The following is a 14116-nucleotide window of genomic DNA, read 5'->3' as shown; positions in this document are numbered from 1 at the left end:
AAAATTCAACTGTCTTGTAAAAAATTCAATTATTTTGTTAATTTTTTAAATCTTTTTCGTTCGAAAATTCAATTATTTTGTTCAAAATTCATCTTCCTAGGTTGAAAATTCATCAATTCGGAATAAACTTCAACAATTTTGTTTACAATTTAATTATTCCATTGGAAAATTAACTATTTTCTTAAAAATTCATATTTTTAGTTTCAAAACTCTACTATTTGCTTAAAATTGTTTAATTAATTATTAGGTTAAAAAGTCATAATTTTAGTAGAGAATTTAACTGTTTCGTTAAAAAATCCTCCTTTTTGATTGATTATTCATGTCTTTTGATGAAAATTCAATTATTTTGTTCATTTTTTAATATTTTTTGTTGGAAAATTCGATTATTTGGTTCAAAATTCATCTTTGTAGTTTAAAAATTGAACAATTTGTTTTAAAAATTCGGAAGTTTTATTAAAAATTTAGTTTTTCCAGTGAAAATTGAACTATTTTATAAAAAAGTTTTTTTTTGTATAAAATTTAATTGCTTCGTTAAAAACTCTTTCTTTTGTATTGAAAATTCGATTTTTATGGTAGAAAAGTAATTTTTTTGGTAAAAAATTGAACTGTTTTGTTTAAAATTTGTCCTTTTTGATTGATTATTCATATTTTTTGTTCAAAATTCAACTGTTTTCTAAAAAATGCAAGTATTTAATTGAATTTAAATTTTTTTCGTTTGAATTTTTTTTTGTTTGTTAAAAAATCGACTCTTTTCTAAAAGATTCAGTTATTTGATTGAAAAATTTATTTTTGCTGAAAAATCATATTTTTTGTTTGAAAATTCAATTTTTGTGGAGAAAATTCGTCTTTTGGCTTGAAGGTTCAGATCAAACTTTCTTTCTTTTTCGAGTGATAAATTTTTATTTGTTGGAAATTCGTCTTTTGATCTTGCTTTTTTTTTTAAATAAATGTAATGACCTTTTTTTTTGTTAAAAATTTATCTTCTCAGTTTGAAAATTCAACTATTATTTTTAAAAATGAATTATTTTGATGAAAAGTTTTATTTTTAATTTGTATCTAAAAAACTGTTTTCTTTCGTTTATAAAAGATTCTATTGTAAAAATATTACAATATTAATAATGCTGGTTTATGAATATTAGTGATCAAGAAAAATGTGAAATTAATAAAAAATAGAAAAATCAGGGAATTTTGAACATGAAAAACCGGGACATGACCGTGAATTTTTTTTTGTTGCAATTAGTTAAATTGTAATCTTTTTCAATGAAGATTTAAAAAATAAATAATAATTTATTGTACAAAACAATTCGGCATCAGTTCACAATTTTAACATTTCTATATCTTATTGTTAAAAATTAAACTGTTTCAATTGGAAGGACTTGAATAAATGTGAACTGGTAATGTATAAAAATTCCGAATTTGAACAAAGAATTCTTAATTTTTAACCAATTCTGAGCTGGAATTGGAATTAATCTACGAGAATTTATTTTTATTATTCATTTATTTTATTTTATTTTTTATTATTCATTATATTATCATTATATTATTAGATTATTATTTTATTATTTCTATTTTTTATTATTATTTATTTTTTTATTTTCGAAAAGAATGGATTTAAACAGAGAATTGTTCAACATTTTTCATTTCTAGAATTTATAAAAGTTTAAAATTTCTAATTTGGCATTTTAATTGCTTTTAATTAAAAATTGCGCAATAAAAGTATTGCGCAATTTTGTTAGAAATGTTCGAAAAGAGACGGATCGTCTGGAAAGAAATGGAAATTTTGTCTATCCGAAATTGATATCAGGGTGCCGCTTTTACCAGATTTGGCACAAGTCCTGAAAAATAATGATAATTTTTCTTCCAGGTTCCAATACACATAAAAAGGCCCACATCACGCGCTCTCCGATGATGTGAAATTCGCCAATGGCACTTAGATAAATTGTAATATATTAATTAATTAATTAATTTAATCACACGGAGATTAAAACTTGTAAAGTACTGATCATTAATGACGCAGAGGTTTCCTTAAAACTGGCTAGATAGCTTCATTTTACACTCTAGGCTCCATAGAAGGACGAGAGACAATTTGCGCAGTACGTGAGTACTCAGGCGAGTTAATTGCGCAATATTACGCAATATTGAGCAACAGTTGTTATACGGGACTTGGAGTCTATATATCTGCCTTTGTCAGATTAACATGATCCGGAAGTCGTAAATTGTCATGAATGGTCTGTATTAAACGGGAATTATTCATTTTTATTCTGTCTTCCTATTGCGCAGCATGCATCTGTGATATTGGTTCTTAGGATTGAAATGGAACGGCGGCGATTAATAGGAGGATATATTGATAACAAACAAACAAACAAAAAAGATATAAGTCTGCATAACTGAAATATAGAATTGTCGTTATACTGAATGTAAAATGTGTTTTAAATTTGATGTTTCCAGAAAATTGACTGTTCAGCTTTACGTGTTCTCTAAGCTAATTCTAAAATTCTGTCTTTAAAACACATTTCATGACTTTCAGTACTTGAATATCAGTGTACATAGAGATATAGATATTATGAAATGCATTTGCGAGAGATATACTTTTGATGTTGTGAAAAAAAAGAGTTCTGTACACACCGATCTGATACATATTATTATAATTACTATTATTATTATTATTATTATTTTAGGGCCGTTTACGTCAACTATGCACAATATGAGCATAATTTTTTTTAAATGGTGCAAACAAAGTTAGAATTTTTTAAAATAAAATATCATTATATTATAAGTTTGTATAAGTTGACAGAATACATTTCTAATCGTCTTTATTCTATTTAGGTTGTTAATTTTTTTCAAGAATTTATATCTCTTAATTCACTCTATTTTCTAGGAATAATTTCCAGGTTTGTAATTTATTTGTTTATTGTCGTTTTTGTTTGGAAATTAATTTTTTTATTTTTAATTGAACTGATTTAAATGTTGAAAATTACACTTTTAGATTTTTTAAATGTTGAACATTCGATTTTGTTTGGTCGAAAATAATTAAATTTTTCTTAAAAATTGTACTATTTTGTTGAAAATTAGATTTTTTTATCTGATACTTTTAACTTTTTTATTTTTAATTAAAAATTTATTTTTTTAGGTTGAAATTTCATTTCGATGGATGAAGATTTGACGATTTTATTTAAAATTCGTTTTCTTTTTACTCGAAAATTTTACGTTTCTAGTTGAAAATTCCATTATCTTAATAAAAAATTGTTGGTTTTTTATATTAAAAATTAATTCGTAAGTATATACTTAAACCTCCAGATAATTTTTTTTTTTTTTTTTTGAAAATTTTTCTTTTCCCCTGAAAATTCAACTATTTTGTTGCAACTTCTTTTTTTGGCAAAACATTTTTTTTCCAACGGAAAATTAAACCATTCCATTTTTGTTTCCAAATATATGTTTTTTATTTTAAAATGCAGGTTGAGACTTCATTTTGTTTATATTTTTCATTTTTATTTTGTTAAAAATTCCTCGTTTTTAGTAGAATATTATCATTTTTGTTTGTAAATTATTTTTTTGTTTTGTTTTTTAATTAAACTGATTCAAATGATGAAAATTTGATTTTGTTTGGCTTAATAAAATTTTATTTTTTGTTATAAATTTATATTTTTAATTAAAAAATGTTTTTTTCGTCAAAAATTGAACTATTTTGTTGAAAATTCAATTCTTTATCTGATATTTTTAATTTTCTTAGTTTGAATTAAAAGTTTACTTTTTTTTAGTTTAAATGGTATTTAGATGGATGAAAATGTAATCATTTTGTTAAAAATTCGTTTCCTTTTTACTTGACAATTTTCCCTTTCTAGTTGAAAATTAAACAATTTGGTTAAAAATTCATCTATTTTTGGTTAAAAATTTCATTCTATTTAATTAAATTTTCAGATAAAAAATGTTTGGTCTTTTTTTTTAAATTTCCCTTTCGGTAGAAAATTATTCTTTCGGTTTGCAAATTCATTTTTTTTTTAAATCAAAACTATTTTGATAAAACTCCTTTTTTTTGGCTACAAATTTTTATTTTTGTAACTGAAAATTCAACCATTTCATTTTTGGTTAAAAATGAATGTTTTTTATTTTAAAATGCAAGTGGAGACTTCATTTTGTTTATATTTATCATTTTTATTTTGTTAAAAATTCCTCGTTTTTAGTAGAATATTATTATTTTTGTTTGTTAATTCATTTTTTGTTTTGTTTTTTAATTGAACTAATTCGAATGATGAAAATTCGATTTTTTTTTGTTGAAAATAATTAAATTTTTTGTTAAAAATTTATCTTTTTACTTGAAAACTGATTTTTTTCGTTTAAAAGTTTTGTTGAAAATAAAATTTTTTATCTGATACTTTAAACCTTTTCATTTATAATTGAAAGTTTATTTCTTAAGTTGAAATTTCATTTGGATGGATGAAGATTTAATGATTTTGTTAAAAATTCGTTTCCTTCTTACTGAAAATGTTATTTTTATAGTTAAAAATTGAACAATTTGGTTAAAAGTTCATTTCTGGTTGAAAAATTCCTTAAATTAATAAAAAATTGTTGGTTTTTTAATTAAAAAAAAAAATTTTCTTTTCCCTTGAAAATTCATTTGTTTTTATTGAAAATTCAACTATTCTGTTGCAACTCCTTTTTCTGGCCACCAATTTTTTTTAAACGAAAAATTAAACCATTCCATTCTTGTTTCAAAATATATATTTTTTATTTTAAATTGCAGGTTGAGGCTGCATTTTGTTTATATTTATCATTTTTATTTTCTTAAAAATTCTTCGTTTTTAGTAGAATATTATAATTTTTGTTTGTAAATTTATTTTTTATGTTTTTTTTTTAATTGAACTAATTCAAATGTTGAAAATTAAACTATTTGTGTAAACATTGCACTATCTTAATAAAAATGTGTTGTTTTGTTTTATTAAAAATTAATTCTTAAGTTTATACTTAAATTTTAAGATAAAATTTTTTTTTAAATTTTTTATTTCGTTCAAAAATTATTATTTCGGTTTGATGATTCATTTTGTTTTTGTTGAAAATTCCTCATTTTTAGTATAATATTCTAATTTTTATTTGTAAATTCATTTTTTGTTTTGTTTTTTAAATGGACTAATTTAAATTTTGAAAATTCGACTTTGTTTGGTTGAAAATTAATTTCATTTTTTGTTAAAAATTGATGCTTTTAGTTGAAAATTGATTTCTTTCGTTAAAAATTGAACTAATTTGTTGCAAATTAAATTTTTTATCTGATGTTTGTAACTTTTTCTTTTTTAATTAAAAATTTATTGTTTAAGTCGAAATTTCATTTTGATGGATGAAAATATAATCATTTTTCTTTTACATTCGTTTCTTACTTATAAATTTTCCCTCTTTAATTGAAAATTGCACAATTTGGTTGAAAATTCATCTATTTATAGTTAGAAATTCATTTCTGGTTGAAAATTTGATTATATTAATAAACATTTGCTGTTTCTTATTAAAAATTGATTTTTAAGTACATATTGCAATTTTCAGATTTAAAAATTTGTTTAAATTCTGGTTTTCGGCAGAAAATTATTCTTTTGGTTTGGAAATTAATTTTGTTTCGTCGAAAATTCAACTATTTTGATGAAACTCCTTTTTTGGCTACAAATTATTTTTTTAACTAAAAATTAAACCATTTCATTTTTGGATGAAAATATATCTTTTATTTTTTTAAAAATTCGTCTTTTTTGCATAATATTTTTCTTGTATTAAATTGGTTGAAAATTCTTTTTTTTTTTTTTTAGTAATTTTTTAACAATACCATTTTTTGTTGAAAATTGAACTATTTTATTAAACATTCGTTTTTTTAGTTACAAATTAAATTTTTTTAGTTGAAAATTCGTCTTATTGGAAGAAAATTATATTTGAAAATTCATCCTTTTGGTGAAAAAATAAAAAATCATTTGTTTCCTTGCAAATTTAAATAGCTTTTTGCATTAACTTTGTTCTTTGTTTTTTTTTTCAATATTATTTTTTGTTACTGTTAAATTAAATATTCTATTTTTGGTTAAAAAATTATCTTTTATAGTTGAAAATTGAACTATGTGGTTGAATATTTATATATTTTGTTGAAAATTCCTCGTTTTTTGGTAGAATATTACTTGAAAATTTTCCCTTTTCTTGAAATTTGAACCATGCGATTGAAAATGTATCAATTTTTGTCATCGTGAAAAATCCTTTTCTTGCAAATTATTGAAAAAATAATTTGGCCCTCAGCGTGCAGACATCTGAGAGTTCCCCCACCACCCAAAGTGCCTAAGCTTACTGCGCAGTGATCCCAACTTTTGCATTTTTAGCTATTGCGCTTGCCCAGCGCAGCGACCCTGATTGGTCGCTGTTGGCGGGCGATTTAAACAAAGTATCATTAACAATGATTAAAATCAAAATACATACTTATTATAAATTGCACATTGATATAAAAAAATACGTAAATTGTGGTTTAATGTAAGAACAAAATAATTGTACATGTAAAAATTTTTATTTTAAAAAACAATTATACTATAGATAAATACCTGAAAATAACGTTTTCAGCTCAGAACAATCCTTTTTAATTCAGAAACGTCACTTTAAAAACCTTTGTTAATTAAATATGAATAAATCTTTTCAGGGTGGCCGCTGGACCGAGAAAATCGGAAATTGACAAAAAATCAATTTTTTGAACGGGACTAAACTCTGAACGTTCCAATTTTAATTGTTATATTAAGAAAAAAATTAATAATTTATACACAGTGTCTACGTGTACCGTCAAAATCCGGCTATTCGTATCAAAATTTAAATGCAAATAGTCCACGGCCTAATCTGACACCAAATATAGACTTTGGCAGATTTAAGTTAATTTTTAAAAAATATTTAAAAAGATTTACAAGATTATCACAAATTAATGTGGATGATTTTATTGATACTTTTTAATTTTGCAGGATATTTACAAAAAAGTTTAGAACAAGTTTCAATAATTTTAAAAGATGTTTAGAAGTTCTGAAGAAATTAAAAAAATCATTAAAAATTTTTTTTAAATGTCAAACGACATGCAAGCTCAGTCTGTAATGTCTTTAGCTTCAAAATGCTTAAAATAATATCTTTTCGAAAAATTTGTAATGCATTGACCGTGAAAAATGTTTGCGAACCGGAAAATGACCGGGAATTTTTTTCTTTAATTAAAACAGCTACCCTGTCTTTTGAATTGAAAGAAAATGTGCTATTATTTACAAATATACACATTGATTTTTTTTTCTATTCTCAGATCTCAAATTGCATAATTTATTATATTAATGCTCTGTTTTAATTTCAATAATTGTTAATTATACCTGATTTGAATCGCGCGCCAACCACAAATGTAATGAGAGTTACTGCGCCGGGCAAGCGCAGTAGCTAAAAGTGTCAGAGTTGGGACAACTGCGCATGCGTGAATAGCGTGACATTAATGTCAGTCCTTTGTTTTCATGAATCATGATCTGTTTTGATGTTGCACGTGCTACTCAAGTCTACAGCATATTTTCCGAGTTCTTTTTCAACATCAAGTATTTATGATATATTCGAGCAGCGATTCGGATATTTTAAACATTGTTTTTAATTTCCCTTTAAAATGGGGGTTTACGATTTTGCGGAATCGAAGTACAATATTGGAGGTTCAAGTTTCTCTAAAATTGCTCCAAAACGACCAACAATTGTGACACTAAACGAAAAACCAAACAAAATACAAAAGCACGAGGAAAACCAACATTCTCAGGGAGAATTTCGAAATGAAGCAAGCATTGAACTCCGCAAGGAAAGGAAATCATTGCCAGTTCATATACACAGAAAAGGGTAAATGTATATTTTAAAATAATTTTGAGGTTAGATTTTGAGTTTAAACATATTTTAGTCTGAAAACGAAGTTCCTTTGATAAATTGTGAATGGCAATCCTGCTATCCTACGAGGCTATTCTTTTGGCAATTTTGACAATTATTCAAAAATTGATCACTTTCGTATTTTTTTTTGTTAAATTCAAGTTTTACGATTTCTTCTTCCATACCATGGTTTTTATTTATTTTTATTATTCGATGCCAGTGCCAATTATGATGTGACATTTTTAAATATCAAACAACCATTTTCAATTGAAAACGTGTTAAAAAAAAAAAGAAAATTAATAAAACAGGTGACGTTTCGAGGTTAGTTTTCGCGTTCTTATCAACTTATACATTATACTTCTGAAGTTAATTTCCATTCAAGAAAACTACAAATGAAATTTCTAGATATTAAATTGAAAAATTGAATGAAAAAAATGTCTAAAAAAAAGTTATTCCTTTTCGAAAAAATTTAAATAGAAATTATGATTTTGAATAAATTAAATCAAAATTATTTTGGGGGAAAATATCTACAAAACTACTTTTTCACTTATTTTTTTTTCAAATGTTTTTTGGATTGTAATATATGAAATTTCGGTTTTCAGAAGAAAATGTAAGCAAAAATAATATAATTTATATTTTAGTAAGATTGTTTAATCTTTTGAATTTTTTGAATAAAAAATTAATTTAGTTAATGTTTCATTACGATTAATTAAAAACATGTGCTATTTGTCAATTTTTAAACAATATTTCTAAACAAATCCACAGTTTGTATATTTTTCAACAAATTGAAATAGTTGTACTATTTTCATCGAAAAGACAAATTTTGTTGTTGAAAATGGATTTTTTATACCAAATTAATCTTCATGGTTGAAAGTGAAACTATTCCTGTGAATATTTCATAATTTTAGTGAAAAAATTTATCGTTTTTTTTTTAAATTCAACTCCTTTGTTAAATATGATTTTTTAATGGTAAACAATCCATAATATTAGTTAAAAATTATCTTTTTGGTTGATAATTAAACTATTTTATAGAAAATGTTTTTTTTTCTGAACATTAATTTAATAACTGAAAATTTAACCACTGTGTTAAAAATAAATATTTTTTTACCTGAAGATTAATTTTTTAACTGAAAATTTAACCAATTTGTTGAAAATTATTTTGTTGTTTAAAATTATGTTTTGACTAAAAAATTGAACTTCTTGATTTTCAAATTTAACTCTTTTATTGAAATTTCGTTTTTTATTTGGTGAAGATCAATTTTTTAATTGAATCTTTAACCATTTTGTTGACAATTATTTTTTTTATTAAAAATTAATTTTTTTAAATCTGAAAATCGAACAATTTGTGGAAAATTAATTTTATTGTTAAAAATTCATCTTTTTTATATGAACCTTATTGTTCTTGGTTAAAAATTCAACCAATTTGGCGAATAATTCATTATTTAACTTTAAAATTGGTCTGCTTTGTTTAAAATCTAACGTTTTTGTAAAAAAAATTTGTTGAAAATTATTATATTTTTTAAATTCTTTTCGCTTTCAATTAAAAATTGAAGTATTATAGTTTGGAATTTAACTATTTTGTTGCAAGTTCATTTTTTGGTAAGAAATTTATTTTTTTATTAAAATTCATATTTTTGGTTGAAAATTAACCTTTTTCCTTAAAAATTATTGTTTTGTTAATTTAAAATTTATCTATTTTGTTGATAATTGAACTATTTTTTCTAAAGTTCATTTTTTCTGGTTAAAAATATTTTTTTTTATCGAAAATTGAATTAGTCTATTTGAAAATATGTCTCTTTGGTCAAAAAATTTAACTATTATAGAGCAGTTCGTTGCTTTTTGGTTGATATTTAATTTTTTACCTGGAAATTTAATTATTTTGTTGAAAATTCTTCTTTTTTGGGTTAAAAATTAATTTTTTCAAACTGTACATTTAGCTGTTCCTGTTGAGAATTTTTTTTGTTTGTTGAAAATAAACTTTTTAACTAAAAATTGAAGTTTTGCTGAAAATTAATCTTATAACTAAAATTTCAACCATTTTTTTGACAATTCTTTTTTATTTTTGGTTAAAAATTATTTTTTTTTTTTAAACGAGAAATTAAATTATTCCAATTCAAAAGTAAACTATTTTGTTGAAAATATGATTTTTTTGGTTGAAAATTAATCTCTTTGGTTGAAAATTAGAAATTTTTTTTAAGTTTTGTTATTTTGAACATTTATTTTTTGTGTTGAGCGTTGCATTTTTTAGGTAATTGTTTTTAAACTTAACTTTAACTAAAAATTTAAATTCTCTAGTTGATAATTGTATTATTTTACTTTAAATTTATTTTTTTTGGTTAAAAATTATTTTTTTTAAGATAGTTGTCATGACAAAAGTCAGATATCTGAAAAAATAGTTTTTCTATAATTTAAAAAATCAAAATATTATAACTGCTGTCATTTCAAATGAAAAACATAATTTTGTATAAAAAATGTTAAAATTCGCACAAAAAAAACATTAATATCAACCATTTTTTTTGCAAATGAATTTTTTCTGACCGTGGCTTTTTACCAAATTTTGAAAAATTATTGCATTTTAATAAATGACAGCTGACTTTTTCCGGGAAAACATTATCAACAACTCTATTGTCATTATTTTAGTTGAAAATTTATTTGTTAAAAATTAGTCTTTTTTGTTAGAAAATCGATTTTTTTTATTCAACTATTCGAGTTGAAAAATTGTTGTTATTTTTTGTTCAAAAATAATGTCTTAAACTTAAAATAGACCCATTTCATTTTTTATTGAAAATGTATTAAATTTTTTGATTGAAAATTCATCCATCTTTTTTTTAAATACAATATTCTTGCTTGAAAAGTGAAGAATTTGAAGTGTTATAAATTATATATAAAATTAAATTTTCTTTGATAATTTAAAGTTTAAAATGGATAATTTTAATCGAAAATTCGTCTCTTTTCTTGATAACTGAATCATTTTATTGAAAGTTCGTTTTTTTTTTGAATATAAACAATTTGTTTAAACTGAAAATTAAATTATTCCAGATTTTTGGCTGAAAATTAATTTTAAACTGAAAATTAAAATACTATTGTTGAAAATTCAACCATTTAATTGAAAATTAAACACTTGTTAAAAATGATTTTTTTGTAAATTCAAAATTTTAATTGAAAATTCTTCTCTTTCGTTGGAAATTGAATGATTTTGTTAAAAGTTAATTTTTTTTGTGAAAATAAAATTTTTCAATTGAAAATGTAACCATTTGGTTGAAAATTAATTTTTTAAAACTAAAAATTCAGATATCTTCCTGTTAAAAGTATTTTTTTTTTGTGCTGAAAATTGAAGAATTTGGTTGAAAGTTCGTCTTTTTGGTGAAAATCTATTTTTAATCTGAAATAAACCATTTGTTGACGATTTTTTTTTGTTTGAAAATTGATTTTTTTAAACGGAAAGTTGAACTATTTCTGTTTAAAAGTGAACTATTTTGTTGAGATTTCTTCTTTTTTTGTTTGTTGCAAAATTAATATTTATGGTTGAAGATTCAACTATTTCCATGAATGATTCATTATTTTAGTTGAAAATTTATCTGCTTAGTTTAAAAATTCATTTATTTGTTTTGAAATTTGTCTAAATTTAACTTCGTTAAAAGTCTTCGTGAAAAGTCTTCTTTTTTATAGAAAATCAATCTTGGTTGAAAATTAGTTGTTTTTTTTTTTTAATTCAACTATTCCAGTTGAAAAGTCGTTTTTATTTTTGGTTAAAAAATAATTTTTTAAATTGAAAATATACCTATTCTGATTTTTATTGAAAACTTATCGCTTTTAGTAGAAAATTATAAATTAAATATAAAATTGGATTGAACATTTAAATATTCCTGTTTAAATTGAGCAATTTTGTGGAAAATTCTTTTCTTTTTTTGTTTTAAATTAATTTTTTTTGAACGAAAAAGTGTACTACATTCTAGTTTGAAATTCAACTATTTTGTTGAAAGTTCTTTTTTGCTGGTTTGTTTGATTGTAAATTGAACTATTTTCCTGAATTTTTTTTTACTTGGTTGAAAATTAATTTTTCTTAACTGAAAACTGAACTATTTTAAGTAAAAACTCATCGATTTGATTAAAACTTAAAAATAATTTGTTGAAATTTCGTTTTTTTTTGTGTAGAAAATTACTTTTAAAAAAATGATTTTTTTTGTTATTTAAAAAATTTTAATTTTAATTGAAAATTTGTCTCTTTCGTCTATTTGTTGAAAAGTTCGTTTTTCCAATAAAAAATCTTTTTTATGTTTGGTTAAAAAAGAATTTTTTTAACTGAAAATATACCTATTGAGGGTGGCCTCTGGACCGGAAAACCGGGAATTTTTGGAGACCGGAAAATACCGGGAAATGCCAGTGAATTTTTTTCTCAACGGAAATTTTACAAATTTGTTGAAGAAAAATCTATCCATATTCGATTTTAACAGTTTTTAAATAATTAGTGGAATTTTTATGTTTTTCAATTATGTTATTATTTAGCTTACAATGCGTAATAAAAATTTTTTTAACTTCAAAAATTTTCCATTTAAAATTTTTGTTTCTGAGCTTACATTTTTAATTTGAAGGATTTTAAAATGTTTCTTAAAGACTCGAACAAATAAAAAAAAGTCTTTGATGTTGAAAATTTAAAATAAAACAATTTTATTTAATAAATGAATAAATTAGATTTTTACAAATTTTTATGTGTTCTTTCAGCAATAAAAGTGAACAAAAACGATTTGACAAAACGATTTTAAACCATTTAAAATAACTTCATAATAATATATTCCTAATTAAAGGATTACTATTAAATCAAAAATATGGTTTCAGTCTAAAATATTTCATTTTTAACCCATTCAATTTGCAATTTTTAATTTAAAAAATATCAATTATTGAATATTTAGCAATATTTGAATTTTTATTTAAGTCAAGTAAATTGAAACCAAATCTTAAAAAATAAAGAATCTTTAATTGAACCGTTTGACATAGAAAACCTGGAATCGTTAAGATTTCAAAGAGCCTTTAAACTTTGAACGTTACAATTTTAATTTTGTATTTTAAGAGATATTTAGGAGTTTTAAAAAGATTAAAAATTATCTTGCAAATTTTAGAAAGTTTTCTTAAAATCTTCTAGAATCTTTTTTGAATTTTTTTTTAAATCATTGAAAAACTTTCTAAATTTAAAATAATTTTTCAAAATGAAAAGCAATTAAAAATTTTCCTAGGAATCGTAAAAAAATGTTTTTATTCTTTTGAAGCCTACAAATAATAAATATTCAATTGTTATTTATAAATCAAAATTGTAAAGAATTTTTCTAAAATTTGCAGGATTTCCTGAAAATTGTAGAAGACATTCAATTCATTTTGACAGATATTTAGAAGTTCTGAAAATATTTTCAAAATAATTTAAAATTCTAGATTTCTCAAGATTTTGACATAAAATTTTGAAGCTTTCCAAGGATGTTTAAACTATTTAAAAAGAAAATAATTGAGTTTCTAATTTAAGAAGTGCTCAGTTAAATTTTTTTCAATTTTTCAATATTTGATTTTTCTAGCTTAAAATTCCTTAAAATTTTGAAAACTTCAAAGTTTATTGATTGATTTTTTAATTTAGAGCATTGAAAATGATAACGTGGATTTATATTATTTTATATTGAAAATTTTCAGTATTTTTTAATTAAAAACTCTTACATATCAATTTTAAAAGCTCAAAAGTTAACAGTTGCACTTTGAGTACTTTCATTTGCAGCTCAGTTTTTATTACCTCAAGTGGACAATTTTTTAGCTTCAGAGTTACACTTTTTTAATTTCATTGACCGTGAAAAATGTTGGCGAACCGGGAAATGGCTGGTAATTTATTTCGTTTTTGCTATTTCATTTTTGATTGAATTTTCGTTGAAACTTGAATTTGGCACATCTGAAACTTTGAAAATCTCTTTGAATTTTTGTCGAGAGTCTTAGGAACCTTGTACAGCAGAATCTCGATTATCCGGCTTTCGATTATCCGAGGCTCCTCGTTATCCGAGGTGTATGCTGCTACGCCTAATTCTTAATGCGCGCATTAGCTTGCAATTATAAATAAATTAATAAAGACAAATCCACATTCGTAAGTTTTTTACTTTTATTTGCTAAATGCTTATGTTTATTTTTCTATTTAAAATATACCAAAAATAGATCACTCTTCCGAATTTGGTACTTTTTCCGTATCTCCTTTCCAACTTACCTCGGATAATCGAGGTTCCAC

General features: G+C 22.7%; 2 protein-coding genes across 3 annotated transcripts in view; both read left to right on the top strand.

The window, feature by feature from the left end:
• Positions 1-2796, top strand: part of LOC117167361 (major facilitator superfamily domain-containing protein 1-like) — a 46700-nt gene extending 43904 nt beyond the window's left edge. For both annotated transcript variants that reach the window (XM_033352236.1, XM_033352237.1), the window contains exon 7: positions 1865-2796. In XM_033352236.1, coding sequence (XP_033208127.1) covers positions 1865-1909 — 45 coding nt within the window. In that variant the 3' untranslated portion in view covers positions 1910-2796. The remainder of the gene's footprint in view (positions 1-1864) is intronic.
• Positions 2797-7498: 4702 nt separating this feature from the next.
• The window catches only part of LOC117182994 (ATP-dependent RNA helicase DHX33), a 39449-nt gene continuing 32831 nt past the window's right edge, over positions 7499-14116 (top strand). The window contains exon 1 of the mRNA XM_033376122.1: positions 7499-7842. Coding sequence (XP_033232013.1) covers positions 7622-7842 — 221 coding nt within the window. The 5' untranslated portion in view covers positions 7499-7621. The remainder of the gene's footprint in view (positions 7843-14116) is intronic.

The sequence above is a fragment of the Belonocnema kinseyi genome, chromosome 2, assembly GCF_010883055.1.
Source record: "Belonocnema kinseyi isolate 2016_QV_RU_SX_M_011 chromosome 2, B_treatae_v1, whole genome shotgun sequence".
Classification (NCBI taxonomy): Eukaryota; Metazoa; Arthropoda; class Insecta; order Hymenoptera; family Cynipidae; genus Belonocnema; species Belonocnema kinseyi.
This window is presented reverse-complemented; position numbering and strand designations above follow the sequence as displayed.